Here is a 24428-nt window from a genome sequence, read left to right as displayed (position 1 = left end):
TAGAGAAGAAACAACCAGCTCCCCATTTCTTTATAGATACAGAACCCGTAAGATATAAACTCTGCTGAGGCAAAATATTACAGTGCAGCATGATGAACACAGGCTATAATTACTGCATATACATACTTACCTCAATGTGTAAATAATTGTATTATATAATTTTATTACATAAAAACTGCCTACAGAGACCTTGTTCCCAGTGACTAGTAATGAGTTACACGTGGACCGGATGTTTGTGTGAAATGTTCTACTTTAACAGGAACTGCAGGATGGCTTCATGGGGCTGTCTTCTTAGACATGGGAAATAAGGACAGAGATCTTCCTCAAGGGAAAGACACAAAACTCAGTTTGCACTAACAAAGCAAAAAGCAGTTGCTCACAAACTAGACATTGAGATCCCAGCAACTATGAGGTGACAAAACGTGTTTCATGGCACTGATGTAGGAAAACAGGCTGCACTAACTTCCGCAAAATGTCTCTTTGTAGAGTTCATGGAAAGCTGTGATTACTATAGGACCAGCCAACAGACTGAAATAGCAGAAAGTTTTCTGCAGGTTGGTGATTAACTTTAGACTGGCAATGGACAGATTTTCCTTCATTTTACTTAGCAAGTGAGTCTCCATTAAATTTTGTTGTTTCTTGGGAGGGAAGGTCTGACGTACAGCTGAACTGCCCCTCGCTCTGGCAGTGAATCACACCAACAGCAGTGTTGCCAGAGGCAACAATGCTGGATATGAAGGCAGACCCCAGCTGCAGCTCTGAGAAGCACCATCAGGCAGAAGAGGTAATTGGGTATAGGCTGGATTTACATATTAGCAGTCACTAATAAAAAATGTGTTCAGTTTAGTTCAATGTTGGTCAGGTACACAGGCTTCAGCTTAATGGTGCAACCAAAGCAAACTGTTTCTGGACAGAGTGGAACTAATACTGCTCCTGTTTTGTTTGAACAGTGACCATTGCAGCACTCTGTCAGCATCTGGCCTCTGGACATGCCATCTGTGTTCCACAACATCTGGATGAGAAGAAGTTCCTAGCAAACACTCCATGCCAGCTGCATGAAGGCATTGTGCTGCCTTTCCCACCTCAAAGCGAGTTTTTGAGTAGAAACTGAGGGATGAAATAGAATACTCCTTTGCAAAGCTGAATTCAATTTCCCAATTACTTGAGAATAGAATGTCTTATAGAGCTCTCATCTGTGATCTGTTACAGTTACTACAGTGATTTCAACCATTTAACCTGCAATATAAATTAAATCTGGCATGCTGTCAGGAAGGAGCTGTAGCTATCTGACCAAAGCATGAAGAATTGAGCTCTTACTGCTACCATTAAAATGTGCTGCAGAGGTTGGAAAAGGTTCATCATCAAGCACCTTTTGATCTTGATCTGAAACTGTGATGGATTAAAGAAGCCTCAGAAGATTTCCCCCCATAAGAAATATCCATGCTTCTATTTGCAGAAGAACTGCAGTTAAATCTGCAGAAGATTTTACTAGTAGTAACAAAATAACTAGCAAAAAATTGCTGAGCTGCAATTCTCTTTCCCAAATGCCAAGAAATGCTTATTCAGACTGTATATAAACGGCACACCCTTCCTGCTGGGCCTAAAAACTCCCCATCATCTCATAGTATTGAAACATATTCCACTGCAATACAAGTTTCTGTATGTGATTTGCTCTTTTATACTGATACTCAGTTAAAAAAAAAAAAAAAATTTCTCATGGACACTTGATTCTGTTCTTCTTACAAATCACTGTATTACTTTTGAATATCTTAATATGTGTGTTTCATGCAATCCTGCTGCCACTGCTGCAGAAATAAGAGATACCCATTTTCCAAGAGTGCTGCCTATGTTTCTGGGCTGGTTTCAGGCGGGTGGTGGTGAGTTTTGGAAGAGCAGCCGGTGACCCGGAGCATGGGGGAGCTCTTATGTAATATGCTTATACACCTTACATAACTTTCATATACTGTGACAGCCAAACCATCTCCCAGATATTTGACTATCTGACAGCTCTCCCTTTTTAACTCTCTCACTATCCGGCTTTTAAGAAGATATTTTAAAAAACTCCTAACAATCCTCCCTCACTTCCCCCACCCACCGAGCTCCCTAGATTACAGACACTAATGGCATCATGCTAGCTACCAGCAGGAACAGATGAGGTCTCTGCTTTTAGGACATTTTCACATATATCTCGTGCCAGTAAACCTGACTTTAGAAAAATCACATTTTGCACACACTACAGCCATGGTTTCACAGCAGGAGAAACCTGTGTTTTTACAAGTGCTTTTTCTTCTCAGTTCGCAGCAATTTAATCTCTAGCTGAGTGGATGGCAAATATTAATCAAGGGCATTCACTGAGGAGGAAGGGAAAGAAAATTTCTTGTGCAGTAGTCAAGTATTTAACAAAGCTACAACTTCTGAACATATCCTGTGAAAAAACAGTTCTTACCAACTGATAGCTGAGATCTTGGCTGATACCAATGCAAAAAACAAGGCATTTTAAGAAAATTACTTATATTTGCCTTTTCTAGGATAGTTGCACAATACATAATGCTTTTATTTTTTTTTACGTTTGTTTATAATATTTTATAGCTTGCAGAAAACAGTATTTGTAAAATAAAGTCTTTCCAGAAACTCTAAGTATAAATAATGAATTCATACATTCTTGGTCAACAAAGAGTTTAACTCCTAGCACATTGTTGTAGCCTAACAGCCTCATTTTGTACCAGTATTATAATGACACTGGCAGAATACAAAAAGCAGAGATGCTATTGTAAGTATGAAACTAGCAACATTCTTCTTAAGTGCCAGCTCTAAGGAAGTAGAACCATTCTGTTTTCCTTGCCATTGAAGCTGTGAGATACCCTTAATTGTAAGCTACCCTCTCTTTAACCTTGTCTATAAAAATGGAACACAGAATCTGAATTTTAAAAGTAGCATTTAGCAGTAGCATGTTTAGAAACACAGTCAGAGGATACAAAATAATTTGACCTAAAAAAGCTAAGAGGCTTTGGGCATTAAAGCAGACTCCCAAATGTTTATCTTAGTGCAACAGTTTTGCCCTCAAAGCTACCTAGTATGATTAATGTTTGCTGGAAAACATTATGCACACACAATACTAAGTAAATAGACAGTAACTTTTAAATGCACATTCTCCAGGGAAAGCAGTTGCCTATATTCAGCTGAACTTTTAAAAACCTGCTTATTGTGACTATAAAGATGCCTTTAAGAAAATAAATAAAGTAAATCAGTAGTTACAAAGGAAAGATGTAACTCAACTGGTAGGCAGAAAGCAGGGGCTGCTGGAATTTGACTACACATTATGGAGGTGCTGGCCAGAACTCCCTAAGCAAAATGTCCCCCTAGAAACACAGGAGATCCCAAACAGTAAAAAAATTCAACCTCTTTGTATTTCTAAGCACTCCTCGCATGAAACAAATTTTTGACCTTCTGCACATAAATGCCTCTCATAAGAGAGTTAATTACTAATGGAATGTTTAATTTATAATTAAATAAAAATTTCAGATACAAAATACAACTTTTATATAAGAGTCACACATGTAAATAACCCAATATATTTAGGAATACAAACTATTCCTCATATTCCTCAGTGCAGTATTTTCTTCGTCCATAAAGTTAACAGAGTTTGAAGGACTGGAATTTTAAGTGTTCCAGTCCAAAGTGATAGAAATGACTGTAGCTATTTTAAGAAAATAAACAATATCACGGCACTTATGTTGTGGTGTAACTGCTCAACACACTTCAAAAACACAAAAGGCCACAAGATCAACCACCACCAAGTCATGATATCTTGTCTAATGACAACTACCAAACTGACAGTATTCAAGATTTTTCATGTTTTGGCAGATTAAGGAATTTTCCATGAAAAAAAGAACAGGAAAGTACCCATAGCACCTAAGATCCCCAGTGTGGTGGCAAGGAACAAATTAGGGTAAATCAATTCAGGTACTGTAATGGGGTGGAAGAAAAGAAACTACAGGAATCTTGCCAACTTGAATTTTCCCAAATTTGGTAATCGATCTGGCTTTCATTGTGTCAGCAAAATGTTAACCTGGCCTCCAAGAAAGAGGACTCTTTGCACCAATGCACATTATTTGACCATCTATACACAGAGGAAAAAAGGAGTCAGCTAAAGCCCTGAAGCATGTGATTTGATTATACTAATTGTCTTAAAGCAAATTTGCAAGCATCATTAACAAACTAAAAGCAAATCAGCCATTATGTTTTCCATAAAGCCCATAAAATAGAGAAAATCAAATTCACAGAGGCCAAAAGGACCTCCACGACAATTTAGTTAAATACCTCCTCTCATATGTAAACGGTAAAGACTTTTTCCCACCAAACCAAATTAAAATATATTGAAACATCTGCTAATAATCAACCTATGTCCTTGGCACCAAGAATAATGAGTTGTGGCACTCCTTGCTGAAGGATATTGTGGAGCCTAAAGCTAAAAATGGTTCAAAAGACAATAGAACACTACGTGGAAGAGAAAATAACTGAAGATTACTAAACACAAAGATACTGCATCTGTCTTAGAAAAATCAAGAGCTAGAAGTGACTGGAAATTATGAGAGTTTTAGGAGGAAGCACACCACCTAACTGCCACACTTCCCTGTTCTTTTCTAGACATCTGTTTGTGGATGCTGGTAGAGATGGCATACTATTTTTGATAAAAGTTCTTTTTGTCCCTGATATGCTTGTTTTCTAGTCTGGACCAACGTTCACCTATTTTCACAGATACAAGATCATGCCTCCTTTATGTAATGTCTGATTTCAGACACTGGGCCACATGACTTTTTTATCAAGAAGTCAAAAAGGTCTCCCACTACACTTCCATGCACTAGCAAATACGTAACTTACACAACAACATCTCTCACCCTTTTCTTGACAAGCTAAGTAAATTGTCCCTAAATAATCTCCCCTGCATTATGGCAGCAAAGATTACAAACTGCTGGTTCAGGCTGTCACATAGTTTATGAGAATCACTTGTACATGTATTAAAAAGAACTGCTGATACTAGAACAAAAGGCTTACAAATGTCCCTGTGGTAGACAGAGACTTCTCACACATGCATCTTAAATGTGCATTAGCCAGAAAAAATATCAGAGCTTAATCTCTGCAGACTTTCCTATCATCATCTGCATTCTTGGTATGCTATCAGAGCTCTTTTCTGATTCCCTAATCATATATAACCATTAAGAAATGCCAAACCCAAGTTCCTTTGATAACACAAGTGCTACCAGTCTCCTCGTAAGGAAGCTAGCAAGCTGCACGAAATGAAGGAAAAAGCAAGTTAGAACTTCTTTCTGGTTGATACCTCACACCTACTTCTAGAAAAGTGACTCAACACAGGGTCCTGGTTTTGTTGCCTGAGCTGGCACAGTGAGAAAAAGGGACTCAATCTCCCTTGCCCTTCACGCACAGAGTTTCTGTGTCTTCTTCAGACACTGGACATCCTGTCATGCCCTGTTAAGGGATCAAATCTTCTGCAGTTTCTCATCATTTACCAGTTTCATTTCAATCAAGCAGTGTCTACCATTGAACAGTGTATCTCCACCATGGTCACATAATCATTAGTGAAAATATTACTTTCCTCACCGTATCTGTGAAACACATAGACTAAATTCTGCTGGTGCTGTCCTGCCACACATGCATACTCAGCTTGGAGTTAGACTGCTTACATCTCTACTAGTGACAGAGGTGGGGCTTTTTGTTTTGACATGTGCATGGCACGTTTTCACAAAGCAAATTTCTCATACAGTTCCAAGTGTTCCAGAAAAAAAGAGATGGATTTTATTTTAATCAACCAAAGCAAATAGGAGAAAACTTCAAAAACCCTCTGACAAAATTTCACTCTGCAGTAAGTGTTTATTTTAAAAATATGACCTTTCCTAGTCCACAAGGAGCTTCAGTTATACCAACTAGCTCAACATGAGGATGTGGGCTGGATGACTTCTAGCTGTCCCTTCAAAACTACACCAGTCTATAATCTTGTGAAGTCACAAACCCTTAAAGATCATGTTTAAATACAGTCTAGGTATCACAGTCTGGATACTGGTAAAGGGCAAAATTATTTAAGACATTATACCAAAATTCTTTATATCATGGGTACAGCAAGTCTTAGGAAAGAGGTACTGACACAGAACACATACTTGCTAATTATGAACAAGCAGGTGGTCTCTACTCTGATACAACAGAGATACCTACATCAGACACGATTATTTTTCAGCTGACATGGATGAGCATATGTAGAGTTTGCAGAAGCCTTCTAATACACTGCAGTTGAAACAAATAAAACCACCTTTGTTGGACCAAGCTGCTTCATATCCGTCTGTTCACTTGGAAGGTTTTCCTCAGCACAAATTTGACTAGATTCAAATTTTGAATTATCACAAATTTTGAGAAGCAGCAAAAAGGACAAGTAGACAAAACTGAGTTGCCAAATAATATGCATAAATTACAAGACTACAAATGAAATATGAGTTGGTAATTTGTTCTAGAAAATTATGAATGGCAGAAAAACCCCAGCCAAAATTCAAATGTTGCCATATGTTGTCCAGCTATCAGGAACTCAGTGACTCCTAGGGAGCAGTAATTTGACTAAGAGTCAATCACTTGCACTACCTGCCAGGCAGGCGTCCCCTCTAAGACGCCTCAAGAGACAGAGGCATTCAAAGACTGAAACCTCCTGCAATGCAGTCTTTGCCTAGCTTTGGAAAAGGAAGAGCAACCATTCCATCCTGAACTCCAAGTAGATGAGAGAGAAGGTTAATGCTTTAAGATAGGTTTGTAGGAAAAAAAAAACCCAAACATCTTAATGGATATTACTGATACAGAGCAGTTGTTGGGAGAACTACTGCACAAATTGTCACTGTGTGACACGGATCCAAGCCATGCAGGACAGAGTCCACTCTGTGACAGTCAAAGGAGTGGTCTTTGCAGTAAGAGATCCCTTAGGAGATTAAATCTCAAGCCATAGTTGCAGCAGAAAGTATCAGGAAAGATGGTGCTGGGCATGGATTCAGTAAGGGACAGATCAAAGTGCCCATCGCACGTCTCCTCTTTTACTTTGCAACACAGTCCTTGACTCTACTGAGGGATTTTGCTGCCTCTTGTGAATTGAGAGAAAATGTTCTGTACCTATATACACTGGTGACATTGTTCATGCCTGGTTTACCTGTACATACCTGTGATAATAAAATAACTTGTGGCCTGCCCATTAAAATAATGCCTCTAACTTACATGTTTAGGTCAACAAAACAGATTGAAAAATAGGGAAAATAATACACAATGGAGATAACAAGTACCAATTTGTACCTTTTGAAAATCACCCTCTCAACACATTTTCAACTATATCAGCTCTTTAGATGCTGGGAGAAGGCACAGAATTAGATACCTGAAAGTGCCAGAAGCAGCAGTCCATGAAACCACCTTTACAAAGTCTTCTGTGATGAAAGTTTGAAAAACATTTGCACAAGGACTACTCTTAACATACCAAAAGGATGTGCTAAAAGTCATGTATATATAACATAATTAAGTAGTAATACAGACTATCAAATTTAAACAAAATGCGCACACATTAACTACTTATTTTTCTTTTTATCCTATCCAGACAAGCAATTAATTACATCTCATTTGAGAACAAAAATGAATCAATATGGCAAGAGCTTGACTATTTGCCACGAGTTTTACTGAAATACCAGATATATATCAGAGTGCTATTTCTCATACCACAGAAAGCATGAGTATTCGAGGCAGCACCAGAAAGCATAGAGATTTTTTTCAAAATCAAAAATTAACAAAACCCCAGTTGCTAGGTAGGCAACATATCATACTGAAGACTTGTTCTTAGAATCACCATTATCAGGCTGCACAGCATGCAAAGACTCAGTCTTGGTACAAGTGACATCACTAGCAACATGCAGACATGAACGCACTTTTAAAGTTTTTCCTCTTTTTCAGGAATTCTGTGGGTTCCTGCTCTTTGGTCTCCAGTTACGTCTCAGGAAGAGCTCTTCTCGTAGACAGGATGACAGAGATTTTCTTGGGAGGAGGGGTGGTAGTGGTATAATCAGTAATAGTTAAACATCTAAAATCATCATCTCCAGAAAGTTGTGTCCTACTTACTGTCTTCCTGATAACAGAGAAAGCTTTCCAGAGTCATGTTTAATTATTTCAAATAGACTAGCACTTCCTTTTAAAGTCCATTGTTCTCACTGGGATCTTTTGAGGTGGCATAGGGAAAAGGATATTTAAAATGCAATAGGTGTGTGGGAGTCCACAGCTACTTGCAACAAATACTGTATTTTTTATCATCAAGTTCCATTTAGTTCTATAAAGACAAGCTCATTATCCAAGCATGGTAAGTGTAACCCCATGGGATTCTTTCCTTTTGAAGGAATTTTAACATGAGAAGAGATTTACTTCTCACTCTAGTCCTTCACCTTCTCAGTAACAGGTACAAACACATTTAGAAGTCTGTAACTACAGACACAAGGATGTCCTGTAAAAGCTGGTTACCAGAGTTCTTGAAATCAAATCTCACTGTGCACTTTACTCTCATTTGTATGGGAAGTAGAATAGCCTCTTCCCTCATATTCAAACCATTACACACATAATTGGGATCTCCTCTGGGTTCTGAAACTATGAAAGCCTCATGTAGCTGCAGCAGTCTTACAGTAGGAACAATTTTAACCTAGTTTTTATCCTATCCCCTTATTCCAGGTTTCCTTGTTGAGATCACATCTTGTCAATTAGCTGGGACATCCAGCAAAAAGAGAGTACTGAACTGACTGATGTTCATTCCACCACCAGGCTCTAGGTCAGGATTTGAAAAAAGGTAAAATGGGTAATCTTTCCAGAGAGACTCAGCTGTTATGGAAACATAACTTGATGCACAATTTTACCCCTAGCAACAGCCACAGAGAACAAATGGGTTGCTGCAAAAGAAAATTACACCTGCTGGGAAGTTGGTGCACTACTTGTTTCTGTTCCCATTAAGAGCATGCAAAGATATCATCTACCATCACATTACACCTATTTAAAAGTTTATATTTACATTAGCTCTTAAGGGTCCCACAGTTAAAGGTTTAACTTATTCCCAACCAGACAGACTTCTTGTCCCCTCACCTTCAGCTGAAAAGTTGCAAATGGGGAGATGCAAATCTTCTTCCCAAACTTGATTTTACTTCTATTTTCTTAAAGGACAACAATTCATTTTTGTTTTGCTAACACTTTTATATTGAAAGAAATTTTCATTAACATACTCTCAAGCAAGCTCCAGGATTAAAGACATACATGTTTAAAATACCCTGGCAAAACTACGTTTGAGCACAATCTGTTCCATGACTGGGTGCAAGTGTTTCTATGCTTAAAAAACTGTTATGAAAATATAATGAATCTTACTTGCATTATATCCTCCTGCGACCAAACATATGCAAATGTTATATTGACATGTCTGAAAGTGTTCTGCCTATTCACCAGGAAAAACTGCATTTGTGAAATTGAAGTAACAGGTTGGGCCTCTTAAAAAAAACTACAGCAAACAACGATTAGCAATGGTTCTATTTTAACATCAGCTGTGAGTTATGTCTGATTACACAAACCAGTAGAGCCTATCAAAAAAAGTACAGCCACATATTTTTTTTCAGAAAAAAATGAGGCTTTGTTAAAAATGTTTTTTTTCTTTAGAAACAATGCTATTTTTAAGGATTTTCTTGGGGGCAAGGGGAGTGCCAAAACATAAAGCAAATGGTTTATTTGCTTGCATTTTGTTTTAACCTATATTCAATGTTTGAGCTCAACTTTCATCAGCCTTTCCTACAGGTTGTTTTGCAAATCTTTGATTATTTGAATGAAATCTTTTCATGTCAGCTACTTGCCCTGATTGCAGCCTTGTGTTTGTTCAGAATTGCCAGCAAGCATGGAACAAGCTTCAGTGGTCAAGCCTTCAAGCTTTGAGGGCAGTCCTGATACTACAGGCCCCTCTACATCCTGGTAATTATAGCATCAAATAAGGCAGAAATCCACTGAGTTTGTTTCAGACTCTCAAAAACTGTCTTCAGTTCCCATTTTGTATGATAAATAAACAGGATGTTAAGAAATAATGCTCTTCCACTGTTAAATGGTTAAAAACCAAGATTCTGTTCTTTTCCTTCCCCCACAAAAGGAGAAGGGTCATTTCTGAGGCTCACTGATAATTCAAGCACAGTCATATTTTGAGATACGCGATATGTTAGTACATAGAAAATCTCTGCAAGAACAACAGCTTGAAGAGGTGCCAGGAGAATGCACAAATGTCGCACAGTACAGAAGACCCTTAAGTTAGCAACACTTCTGTTTTGATCTGAGCTAAAGAAACCTGTTCTCAGAGAGGCTACACACTCTAACAGGCCAGCATAGTGTATTCCTTCTGGAAAGGATGTGATTACTGCTTGTGGGTACTATTCCCAGGGGAAATACCAAGGTTCAGCAACTGCAGTCAGAAACCAGAAAGCCTTGCCATTATTAAAGCTGCTGCAGTGTAGTGAATTGCAATGATAAGGCACTGCAATTACTTGAATCAGAAGGTTTTCACTGAGAAAACAGCAACTTTTGCATACCAGAATACCTGCAGAAGGAGGGAGGAAGGGTTTAAACTTCCCATATGACTGCACCTACGTGAAGAGACACCTGTCTCTTTCTGTCATTGTCACACTATCCTTTTCAAAAAGAAGCCTGTTAATACACTGTCATGTTTTGAAGAAGCCTCTGGTCAATGACGATGATCAGTCACAGCATTCTTAATTTACTGCATTTCCGTGAGAGGGAACTGAGACACAAAATTTATTTTCAGGAAATGGCTGACATTGCTGGAGAAATCCTAGTGAATGCTGCACCTACTGTTGCTTCAAAGAACTTGTTATTCTGCTGGAAATCATTAGGAAGGAACACTCCTGACTTACAAACACCTAGGCATCACTCTAAAGCGACTGAAGCAATTGTTTGTGGATATCCAGACTATAGCACTGCCATTAAGCAATTGCATATGGATGGTACAGCTGCCAAGGGAGATACTGTATGAAAGAGCAAAAGGTCTTAACCGCATTGCTTTATCACTCTCTGAACAGGAATACACCAGGGAGGATAAAGGAGGCATATTTTCATGGCTGGTGTTCACTAAGCCTGACCCTTTTCATTACTGCCAGTTGAGGAAGGGTGACAGCTGTCAATCAGCTGACTGGGCCCTTTACTCATGAGCCTGTTATCTGTCTGGAGTCACTTTCTGGTGGAATATTTACAGATGGACACCAAATACCTAACAGATGGACACGCTTCTTCAGAGGAAGCACTGAAAGGCTTCACGTATCGGAAGGAAAAGGCATTCCTGTTAACAGATACTGCCCACTGATGGCTAGAACACTAAGGAAGGAAGCAAGAGTACAGGGATGATAGGATGTTTATAAATTAAGTCCCCTTAGGGGAAAGGGATGGGGATGAAACTGGGAAGGGATGCACAGAGAAAAAAATCCTCCATATCTGAATTTCTGCTCCAGCTTAAGGACAGTTTTTCTCCTCTATAGTTACTCTGAAAAAGCCAGCTCTTGCATGAAAAAGTATTTCTCTACTGTTGCCATCAGGGCTGTGTTTATTTTGCTGAGAGAGTGGTGAAGAAGATGCTATAAGGAAAAACATCATTACCCAATTTAGATAATTCAGATGTTTTAATGCAAAAGTATCATAAAAAAAACACAAGCATTTTCATATCAATGAGGATTTTTTTGTGTTTTCAGAGCTAGTATTGATGCTGTGTAAGTAGCTGCACTTTGTGGAAAGATAGGCCATTCTCCATCATTTAACACTCTATCCTTCCTTGAAACATATCTACTAGTTATACATCATCTTGGAGTTGTTACTATCTGTATTTCATGATCAGAAAATAATTGCACGAATAATTATTTTTCCCTAACTGGGCTACTGTTTCCCTGGGTCTAGTTTCAGTGCAGAAAAAAGGTATTTATTTGATGTTTGCCTCAGTTAGAAGAAGGTAATACTGGGGAGATCTCCTAATACCTGAAAACATCACTGTAATCTAGTCCATAAAATGAAAATTATGCTGTTTAATCTGTGGTTATCTTGTGTTTCTGGAACTCAGACCTTTTATAAGGATATATGGCTGATCCATCTCCAACCATGAAGGCTTTTTGTCTATTCATTAAGCTTTGATCTATCTAGAAGCTGAAGCGCTTAACAGTGAAGCTTTTACTGTCACTGCCCTGAAAATGCTAGATAGTGACCTCACACAAGTTTTACATCATTATTTCCATGTACAATGTATGCAGTGGTGATTCCTGAACCACTGGAGAATTAACTGACTGTTCCCATGCTGCCTGCAAGCACATCTATACTTGATCATCCTTAGAACAGGAACTAGACAGAAGAGCATGGCATGCTTCTGCACTTGCAGCAAGTACTGCAAAGATGCAAGGAGAGTCTCAGGCACCTCACTTCACTTTACCAAGTGGCTACTTCCCCAGGAAGGATCCTGCTGCTCACTAGAAAAGGGCCCATCACCCTGGCAGCAAACAATACCCACTTCTAGTTGTCCATTATCCAGGCTTCCTTCCAGGCAACAAAGAACCTGACAACACTTTAGAGAATGTCAAAGAAATCACGCCTGCTCCTCTTCCAAGAATCTTGATGCATAATGTCATTAGTCCCCTATGACAAAGTTCACACTAATTTATTCTCTGCCCCAGCTCCCCTCCAACAATAGTCTCATCAGCCTTCTCTATCATTCTTTACAGGGAAATTTGAAGCAAAATCTACAGCTGTAACACATCCCCCAATTTGGATTCAGAAAGATTAATGTACCTTGTCTTGAGCTACATTAACAAACTTTGTTGTGATACTAGGACTGTATCATAACAAAGTATTTTCAAAATAGATTATTCAACCCATTCAACAGTGTATTCCCTTTAAATAGTCTCAACACGAACTATGTAAAGAAATGTTTCAAAGAAACATTTCAGAAGTTCCTAAAAACCTTTCCTAAAGTTTGAGAACTTCAAAACAAGACTGACATTCCAATATAAAATTAATTCCTTTTTTTTTAATGGAATTTTTCACCATATAGAAGAGGTTTTTTAACAAACTCTAATGATGACTATTCATCGCTATTAGAGAGCTCAGACACTCTATTCCCTAAAATCCCTTTCAAATAGACACTCAAGTCTTCAAATGGATTTGAACACAGAATAGTTACAGTCCCACTGCATCATGTTAAAAAGCAATTAGCTTAGCATTAATGAAAATGTAAAGGTAACCCCACTGCCTAAAGTTAAGGATCCCAAGCATAACCAGTACAACTGTTCAAAGCAGCCATATTAGGAGACCTTCTCTCCATGTACTGTATACAGAGCCTAATAATCTATTTTGGCATCTCAGAGGTTTACAGTGTGGCATTGCTAATACCCTTCTAATAGCTACATCCCAAGATAGCAGTACTCTAAAAGATTATATGGTAAAACACAATGGAATGCATGTCTGCATAGCATCAAGAAAGGAATGTGATGCATACTTGCACAAAATTATACAAACCAGTTTCTCCATAACATTTGATCCCACAACATATTCGCCCCAGATATTTATGCCTGTTGTTTTGGGGGATTTTGTTGTTCTCATTTTTTGCTTGAAAGTAAGATATACAGCATAAATTACCATGCTGACTCAGTAATAAGAGGAAGAAACAGAAAATGTGCTTCTAAAATAAATGCTTCGGTATCTTTTTGCAGTGCCAATGTACTACTTTTAAACGCAGATATTTTTCACTCAAAAGCGACTAAGGAACAAGAAAAAAAGCCCAAATATCTACATGTCTGTGGCATACGTAGCACAGTATCAATCAGAGGAAATCTAAAAAGGTGATGGCATATACTTGTGTTTGAACTACTTATCAAGGCACTTGAAACTCAGCCAATACTCTTCCTAGATCCTTTAGGAAGCCTAAAAGTATAGGTGAGAACTAGGCCAGGCTTCTGGTTCTTGCTGAAATTCAGACTAACTTTTCGCTACTGAATTAATGAAGCAACCCTGAAAAACTGGGAATCAGGCATATATTATTGTAGGAATGCACAGATGCTAGGATAGGAGATGAAGACCTAACTGCTGACATGCACACTCATATTGAAAGAGACTCTGTATATATTCCAATTGGAACACTGTGACCAAAGGTGACTATATTCTCTTGACCTTAACATTCCAGTGGGTGACTGGTTTTGCCTGTCTACAAAATGAAAACAGAGAAAGAACAGCTGAAATAGAAATGTAGTCCTGCTCCTTTTAATATTATCTAAAAATCACATGAGATTCCTGGCCAGCTCCTGGTAACTTCACATCGACCTACTAGAGAAAAACGAACGAAAACTATCGGGCATTAGATACGATTGTAATTTGGATTTTGTTTGTCATGGCTGATTAAGAAAGACAGCACTGGCCTCAATAGTGATGTTCTAGTATCACACAAAACAGTGGGATTTTAACTAGAAAAGGCAGTGCATTGTTTACAGACTCAGTTTGTTCAGAATAAAGAGATCATTTTGTCACATGCAGCTACAGTAGATGCTTTAAAAAGTAACCTTCCATTTTACACACATAATAAATAGTATAGAGGAGTTTACATATGTGCGTGCAGAGCACACAAAGAACATGCTCATGTAAAACCATGCTCTGCACTGTGAAAATATCTGAAATGAAAATAAACAGGGAAACCAGTCTCTGCAGCTCAATGCTTGCATTTTTATTCTTAGCTCGTTTTCTGATATGTAAAATAGCTTAGAAATCCCATCTAGCACTGTACAGTCAGAGGCTCCTAAAGAATGCCACCACTGCAAAACCAGCTCTGTAGAATCTCTGTATCCTCCTGAAGCTAACCCTGTGCAATTCTTCATCTCTTGAAATCTCCACCACTGACTCTATGGAATCATTTGTTAAAACAGAAATTTTCAGTAAAACAATCTAGCTCCTTATTTTCCTACATTGTTTTCAAATGTTTGTTAAGTATATTGTAGAATATTACACAATAAAATGAGAATACTGTATGGACAGTAAAATAAGGCAACATCACTATTTCCTCACATGTATATACTTCTCAACACAGTTATTTCAAACATGTTCAGCCTGTTTACAATTTCTGATTAATACTAGAGCCAAGTTAACTGTTTACTTGAGATGGTATTTCAGAAATGAAAGCAATTCTAGTGTTGTAGTAACAAACACCTCCAGAGGATGAAATGAGGTTTCATAGAGACCGATGTCCTTTAAAAGTGACAATATAAACAAAGTATGTTTGCACACACAAGGACAACAGACATTATAAGGTGCTACATTACCAGCAACACCAGCAATTTCAAGCTGTCTGAAAGGGAAGATCATTTTCCTGGTGTTGATTTGCATGCATTGGTGGGTTGAAAGTACAGATGAGTAAGTCAGAACTCTCAGCTCCACTTCTCAAGGAATGGTGGATTAAGAGGAAATGAAGCTGCATCTGAAATGCTCTTACCTGTTGTTTGAGAGCCTCTAAAGATTCAAATTCCAATTTGGCGAGTTTCATCTGGATATCTCTTGGTTTATCAGGAATTACAAAAGCCATGATAAACTTTATTGCTAGTAGCAAGTGCTGTGAAAAAAAAGGAAAAAGAAAAATGTTGTTTTATAGAGTTTGAAGCATGGAGAAAACAGCATAATATCTCTAAATTTTAGTAACAGATGTATAAACAATGATTTCTTGTGACATGTACAACACAGCTTACTATAACCACATTACGCCTCAGCTACTCTGTATTTTTTCTGTTTGCAAGTCATTCATAATTTGAATCTAAACTAGTCATAGTCTAATCATAGTCTGCTTATTTTCATAATAATCCTATTTTCACTGTATACTATAACATTCTAAATGAATTTTGTATTTGTGATTCCAGATAAAATTACAGCTTTTAAAACGTATTATTGGTGTATAGGAATTGAATTATGGCACCCAGTACATACAGTTTCAGAGTGAATTTTTTATGTGTACACATATATATATATAAATGTACATACAAATACATATCAGATGGAATTATAACAACATACATATGTGCATACAGACATATATGTATGTCATGATACAAATGAAACAAGATATTGTAAAAGGCATGAACAAACACAGAATTTCTGCATTAGAGAAGTTACTAAAACATAAAAGCATTCCTGAGAGCATCAGAAAATAACAAAACTAAGTAAAATATAACCCTTAAAGAAGTGGCACACTCATGAACAGGAACTTTTCAGGAAATGGAGAAACATTCCATATATAAGATGTCAAATTAGTCATAATTTATTGCGAAACTTTATAATCTTATTTAAGAGAAAACAGCCACGAAGTTCTGTTGAACCCAGTCACTGAGTAGTCTTTATATTTCACTCAAATATGCACTATCTCACAAAAAACAAATGCCAAACTGTCAAATCAGTGGTTTTGTTTCTTCATTTATGTCAACTACAATCTAAATAATAAATCTTCTTCTGTCAAGGCCTGAGTTGACAGTATGCTGCATGTTTGTAAGCAGGAACTTGCTCCTAGCTGAGAAAACCCTGACCAAGATAAGGCAACACTCAAATATATGTGCTTAACTTCAAGCATGTGCTTACACTGGCATGATGATACTCATGGAGGTGCTTAAATTAGATAGTACATCCAAGCTACTTCACAAATTCCCCGTTTTTTTTAATATAATAGGGAGCAGAGCAGTGCTCCTCCCTGAAATACCATTTTGCTGAACTGTATGATCTTGATGGACTTGGGCACATGAATAACAACATAACAGACCAAAAACCTCTCACATTCTGGTATTACACAAGCAAGAAGCTAATGAAAACACTATCGACTTCACAGGAGCTGTAGTGAAACTCTAAACAAGGCAATATGTAAGAGTTAAAGTAAAAAGTCAGATTATGATAACAAGAGAACAATGACAAAGAGCCATACATTAAAATATTTCTTAAAATGTATTGCAGAAACATAGTAGGTCTAGGAAACAAACTATACAAGGAATAATACTTTCTGTAAAGAGGCGGAAGGGAGGCTGAAAATTGATACAATGAAAACTCAAAGAGGTTAATGAATCAATTGGCATGTCTGCTGTGCAATGCAATGGTTAATATGACATTATTAAAAAAAATTATGTCAACAGTAAAATATTCTCTCACTCATTTAGATTTTCTTTTCCCCCTCTACTTAATACCGTCTGCTACTGAGAAATTTTTCTTCCAAAAAATGACAGCAAACAATGTTGGTTTATGCTAGAAGTACACAGCAATAAAACATGTATCAAAGTCAGCTTTGGAGGAATGTCTTAAATGAAAGAAAGTAAAATGTTTAAGACAATAATTGAACAAGACAAACAATACTCCTATACAGAATAGAGTCATAAGTACTCACAGACTGAAGGGGAATAACTAATCTACAGATAAAATTTTGGTATGGCAATGTGAAAATAAAGAGATCAAATTGGGAATAACTCAAAACAAAATAACAGGATTGGGCTAAGGCAGAACTAGCAATATTTGAGGAATTTGGAAAGGGATATTTATTTGAAAAGTTACAATGGACAGTTAAAAAAAGACCCAGCACCACACAGTGTCACTTCAAGATGCCCAAAGTCCTTTTGGCTGGGGTTCATCTCACATTGCTCAACAAAAAAAATTGTATTTTTTAAATTATATTAAGGAGTGAAAATCAAATTTTGCAAATGTAATTATTCAAGCACTGCCTCTTGAGGACTTTTGAAAACATAAACCAAGCGAGTAACTTTACACAGAGACTTCAAAGTAGCTCCAAATTCAAATGGCTTTTAAGAAAATAGAACAAATAATTTCAAGGATATGTAAATAACATTATGGAGGATAAAAACTGACTAAGTTTTTCCCATTTTTGATACAGCTGAGGAAGGAATAGAAAAGACACCTAGGGAAACCAGAACTAAACCCAACAAAAATACTGAAGTTAATCCTGGAAAACATTGTATCTTTTCAACTAAATTTAGAAGGGCAACATGTTTTAATTACTTCACCATGTGAAGAGTTTTATTTAGCTGCTTGTCAGAAATTCGTTTTCATGCTAACACAAATCAGCCAACAAACACAAGGATACAGTCTTAAACATGAAAGCAGAACCTCTGCCAGTCCTCAAGCCAGAGAGGGATCAAAAGTTGGAATACAGACGTGGGAAGTGACTACTTTTGCCTGCCCCACTGTCATCTCTTTCCCAGGCATCCACTAAGGGCCATAGTTTAAAATAACAAAAACAAACAAAAAAACCAGGGTTAGGCAGACCTTTGCTTTATTCCTATGAATGGTTTTTAAAGTTCTTTTTCCCTCCCATGAAAGCAAAGCTTTACCAGTCAAACTGCCCAGACTGAGTGTGGGATGTCCCTCTGGGCAAGTCTTGTGACTTCAGAAAACACATTGGACCTAACAGGCTGCAAACTGATTTCAAGCCCACCTCATAACTCCCATGAACCTGAAAAAAGACACCAGATAAACAGCCTCCGTCAGATAACTTTTCCAGCTGTTCTTATTTGCAAATTTGGAGCAGTATTAATAAAACTGTCAAGGTAATTGTAAAGGCAGAAATTATGAATCTGGGTCACATGATCCATGAAACCTCTTGAAAAGAAATGGATCTATTTTATTAACAGTTTATACTTCATTTTGAAATTGTAACTTGACAAAGGAAATTGAAGGAGTTATTCAAGAGAAATTGAAGGAAAAAGTAGGGAGTCAAGTAGCTGAGTTCATTGTATCAGTCACATTCCCATACTGATTTCTTAATCTTGTTTAGTGTAACTCCTGCAAGTCAGATCCACAAAAAGCAGATATCTGCTTTCAAAAAAGAAATGTCTTAGGAGTATAGTATAAATCACTGGGAGACAGCAAGACTTGCTTTCATTACATTAACACTAGTATGAATATGCTATAAAACCAAAATACTAAAGTTTATCCAAATTTGCTATACTAGTGTCAATGTACTTGTTCAGTACTATTATTTCTTCATAGAGCTGGTTTTTGGTTTGGTTTTTTTTTGTTTGATTTTTTTTTTTTTTTGCAATCAGGTTACAAACCCAACCATTATTTCTAACTGCAACCATTAAAAAGCAGCGTTTTTTCCAAGAATATGCCCTTTATGATCACAAGAGGACTATTCCACTGCGAGCAAAAACCTGGGGTAACATTCCCACAAGCTGTAAGCTCTTCAATGCCAACAGCAAAGTCCCCTCTTATTTTGCAATGTGCCAAGCAAGCACAGAAACAGCTCTGAATCTCTTCCCCCTGATAAATGCACTGCCGTCAAACTCCTGTGGTCCTGTGCCAGGTGCTTGGCGAGCCAGAACTATTCTGTTCTGCAAAGCCACCAACAAGATCAGAAGCAGCAGCTGTGTTTTGCAGCAGTGGGTCCCCAATCTCACCTCTTCTAAAACAGAAACTGCAAATGAGGGTTAAATTCCTGGAGTTATGAACAGCTAATTTGATTTCTATACTGGTTTTACCACAGCAATTCCTGACAAAATCTGCTCAAATGAAGAAAAAAAGAAAGAAAATAACATAAGCAGTAGCTGTGTTGCTGGTTAGCTGATGAAGTGTATGCCAAACGTCAGCCTGGGGAGACATTAATAACATTTTGCATCAAAAGCCTATTCTATAATCTACTATTTATAGAAACTTTCAATTAAAATCAGAAATCTGGACCTAGACCGGCCCAAAACCAGTCCACACTCTGAAGCAAGGTGGTCTTTGGTTACTAACTCTGCACAGGTGAGGAACCCTACACAAAAGCCAACACCCGAGACTGGCACCTCACTTGGAACCTCTGTACTCTGCTGGCCTTTGCCAAAGGAAAGGCATCACAACAGAATCATGTTGCTGTCAGAGCAGAAGGCAGGGAGATCATTAGCTTCCTTGCTAGGACTCCAGATCACAGTATTCTGACATTAAAATAAGCTAAGTTCAAACACTAAGAACAGACAAAAAAAAAAAAACCAAACAAAAAAACCCCACAAAACCAAATTGTCTGTTTGTGGCAACAGTTTTTAGCTTTGTGGGTCTTGCATCTTTCTAAGAGGAGAAAAAAAGGCAGGAGTAAAGTGAAAAATAATTCTGTCAAGGGAGCAATACAGGCAAAGAAAAATTTTCATAAAGCTCAGGAAGCTGAAATAAATTAAACTGTCTTTAATAGACAGCAATAAATTTATGAGCAAGTATTTCTGCAATATACCTAAGAAGAAAGCATGACCAAACCTTCCTTCCCTCCTGTTGACTGAAGTGGCTTCAATAGAGTCTTGCTAAGGGAGAAGAATTATCACAGCTCAGGGACTTTAAAAAGGGCCTTTCTTCTGCTAATCCAATAAATGCTGCCTTTGAAATCACATATCCCATATATTATTATGGAATTTTTCTTTCAAAATTTTTATTTTATCCACAGACATGTCCAAAATCCTGAGGGGGGAAGGGGATGACAAAAAAGTTATTACATGTTGGTCTATTTCATGGCTTCTTCACCTCTCCCATTAATTTTCTTTTCCACAAACATCCACAGGCACACACCCACAATCTGAACACCTGCCACAATCTGTAAGCTCCATCTACCCTATTTATTTATTCCCAAAGCAGCATAGCCCATTTCTCCCTCATTTCAGCCTCCTCCCTGCTGAAACTCCAGGGAAACACTACAACTGAAGTGCAGTCTTCTTGCCTCAGATCCAATGTCTCTTGCCACTTCAGCACAGTGAAATCTGTCTCAGTTCTCAACTGAAATATGCTCAGTACAGGTGAAAAGTTCATGCACTTACACCTGATGTGCTCCTTTAAGACACTACAAAGCACATAAACCAGAGATGTTTCAGAAGCTTGTAGCTTTACCAAGTTGGGACAGTCTTCTAATAGGAGCATCCTAAAGCACATACTTAGATCAGAGTTAAACTTCCGTCAGCCTTCACACTGCTACTTCAGAGCACAGATACAATGCCTCAACATAACAATCTCATTTTTATGTATTTATAAATAGCCTATATTTATTTCTTTACTTACAGATCTTCAACTTCCACAGAAGGTGGAAGGCCTTTATGTTAAATAGAAAGGCTCAAAACTCCAAACTTAAAAAGAACCCATCCAGCAGGGAGAGTTTCAGCCTGTCCCATTAAAATGTGGCTGAGGTAGATGCAAGTGAGCAGAAGAGTATTACAAAACGTGTCAGGGAGCGTGAGCAGAGACAGCATTATCTGGTCCATTTATCATCTGTAATAGAACATCCGTTTCTTCCTCTTAGATTCTGAGCACACACACACAAAGGCTGCCCAAGGAAACCTGGTAGCTTCATTTCTGCCAGAACGTTTCGCTGACTGTCAGAAGGGCAGGAGCAGATCACCCACCTTCTACTGACCGCACCAGCATGTTCAAAACCTAGACCCGCTCAACGGAGTTCTTAAGCTTATGTTTCATTTTAAGAATATCTACGAATATTTTTAGATTCAGGGAAATATTTAAGCCTGATAATGCTCAAGTCATTTGCTGAATCTCAATCTTAAAATTTAATGGATGAATCACAATGCTTTTTTTTTTCCTAGAGGTGGTTGAATGTGACATGTACTAAATTCACGAGTTTGAAAGGAAGAATGCCAGCTTGCACAGCGTTTCCTTGCATTTACAATTCAGAAACTGTTTTAAGTAGTGCAGGAATCCTGGTCTGTATTTTTATTACTAATCCACTGTCAAACATCACAAGTAGAAATCTATGCTGAAAAAGATACCAGGCTTTAATGTACCATTCTGAGGTATATTTCAACTGCAAGTATTAAGCTGCTTCATGAGAATATGGGTTCATTTTAGCAGCTCTGGCCTCTAGAAGCACTGAAACACACCTCTTTCCAGGTATCATGGGTTAGCAAGCATAGTCCTGGAAGTGATGTTCTTGCAAAGGGGTGTTTACAGTTTCCTCTGTGACCTAACCGAACCTATCAGCTGGCCAGCTTGAATATGGACAATTCTTTAAGCCACTTAAGGTTGTGACCGCCTCTGTGATCCACACTTAAGAATAGAAAACCCCAAGGCAGAGCCTCTCTGTCTCGTTTCTGGTGCTGGGACAGGTGGCTGTGGGCCCCGTGCGGGGGCCAGCGGGCCTGGCCCAGGTCCTGCTCGGGCCAGGCCAGGCCGGGCCACGGCCATCCTGGAGTCGATGGACCTGTTCCAGCCATGGAACCCCCCCCCGCAGGGCTGTGGGCAGCTGGAGCGGGTCGGAACCCCCCCTCCCCCTCCACTGCAGCCAAGATTGAGCTGAAGCTGCATCGCTGTCCGGCACAGATCATGTGACCAACAGCGATAAGCCACATTCCAGCTGCAAGGCCGAGGGGAGATTAACCCTTTTAGTGCTGTAAAGAGCTGAAAACCTGAAGGAAGAGAAAGAGGAGATGCTTAAAGCTGAAATTCTGTTGTGAAGCTATGATATATCAGAGTATCCCATTGTAATTTCATGAAGATATGGGGGGTGGAGTGTTCAACTTGTGAGCAAAAGCACCTGCGCTGAGATAGGCAGATGCTGAGGCAGCTGTAATTTCATGAGAAGTTTGAACAGGGAGAGATGAAAGCAATGAGGACTTTTGCTCCAAATGGGAAAGGAGATAACCTCAGTTCCTAGAGATGCTCCCAGAGATAGTCCTAAAGATGAAGATGAGGAAGACCCTTTGCTCCCAGGGAAGGAGAAGGGCCTCTGTTCTTAGAGATGAAATGCTCCCAGAGATGGGTGAAGAGAACTTTTGTTTCTGAATGGCTCAACCTTAAAATTGTACCCCAAAAACCTTCAAGAGTGGACCCTCGAAAGCAGTTGTGGGAACAGCTGCAAGTTGGGGGAAGGGACTCACATGCGAGCAGAGAGACTCCTCTTCCTAAATGGACTGAACAAAGTTATTTGGAAGTGGGCGGCTGTCTCGTTGTGATACTGTTTTCATAGCATGGGCAAGAGAGACTCCTCTTCCTATATGGACTGAACAAGGTTATTACGGAAGTGGTAAACAGACTGAACATCTTAAGGGTTGTCTTTTTACATTGGCAGTGGGAGAAGGGAGGAAGCGGGGGGGAGGAGAAGAGTTCTAAAGGTGTGGTATGAATTTTTTTTTCTTCTTTTAGGTCTCTTAATAAACTTCTTTATATTCTTTCAAGTTTGGTGCCTGCTTTGCGTTTCTCCTAATTCTTATCTCACAGAAGGTAAACAGTAATGAATATTTTGGACCAAACCACTACACCAGGTAAGTCTTGGTCCTATGCCTCAAGACTACTGAATTGGTTTCTCTCAGAAGAAGTGAATTTATTCTGAATGCTACAATTGCTTCACATACTATCAAAATGGAAGGAAGAAAAAAAAAATTCCACACGAGTACGCTTAAGCAAGAGACTAATAAGTAAGACAACAAGAAAGGTTTTTTCATTTAAAAAAAAAAAGTTAAGATAATCTCTAAGGAAACAGATTCAGTGCTCATGTTTCCAGGAAGTAACTGCAGAAGCAATGAGTTAAGCAAAGCAAAAAATAAAATACTGCAAACATCATCATCTAGTGAGGAAGCTGATCTCTTCTGCCCTTACATATTTTTGTACTCTCCTGTTTTCAAAAAGATCTCTACAAGACTGGTTGGAAAGCAAGTACAGCAAGCCAATCCTATTTCTGAAACTTAGTCCTGCTCTTGGAAAGCCCTAGGAAGTATTTAAACTAGATACAAATTTAAATGTAAGTCAAATAAATAAATATTCTATCAAAATATACACGAATAAACTCAAAAGGACAAGTAATCTGGTCAGTTACGTAACTGTGACTATTTTTCTGTCTTATGATACTATTATGCTTTCTAGTCATTCAGTATTTTTTTAAAAACAAATTTTCTAATTATTTATAATTTATTTTTACTAATGTTTAAACCACAGCTGTTACATATCGTATTCAGCCAGTAATGAACTGCAGCATTATCTGGTTTTATCAGACTTTTTGAAAAGATTTAGAACCCCAGCTGTTCTCTGTAACTTTCTCCAACAATAAAAATTAAGATGTGAGGCAGCCCAAAACCTACAGAAATTTTGTCACCAACTTATCTGATACTGGGAAAAAGCCACTAGGTTCATTACTTCTCACCATTTACATATCTGTTCAAGGCTTTTCATAGATCTTTTACACTGGAATTTTAAGTCTACCTTCAGATTACTTCTTCAAGACTGAAGTATGAACAAAAGAGGGCCAAGTGGTAGTAGAGAGGGTGTTTTACTTACATACCCAAGAAGCATTTTCCCCTCTCTCCAGGGAAACTGTCATTTTTATAACTATCACTACAAATTAAGGATTCTGGAAGGTTCTA

The 24428-nt window shown here is 38.2% G+C and overlaps 1 protein-coding gene across 3 annotated transcripts in view; it reads right to left on the bottom strand.

Moving 5' to 3' along the window:
• Positions 1-24428, bottom strand: part of ANO10 (anoctamin 10) — a 124259-nt gene that overhangs the window by 26711 nt on the left and 73120 nt on the right. For all 3 annotated transcript variants that reach the window (XM_069007404.1, XM_069007405.1, XM_069007403.1), the window contains exon 12: positions 15560-15676. In XM_069007404.1, the coding sequence (XP_068863505.1) occupies positions 15560-15676 (117 nt within the window). The remainder of the gene's footprint in view (positions 1-15559; positions 15677-24428) is intronic.

Source organism: Aphelocoma coerulescens, chromosome 2 (assembly GCF_041296385.1).
Source record: "Aphelocoma coerulescens isolate FSJ_1873_10779 chromosome 2, UR_Acoe_1.0, whole genome shotgun sequence".
In the NCBI taxonomy this organism is placed as follows: Eukaryota; Metazoa; Chordata; class Aves; order Passeriformes; family Corvidae; genus Aphelocoma; species Aphelocoma coerulescens.
The sequence above is the reverse complement of the archived record's forward strand: the minus strand, read 5'-3'. Positions and strand labels throughout refer to the sequence as shown.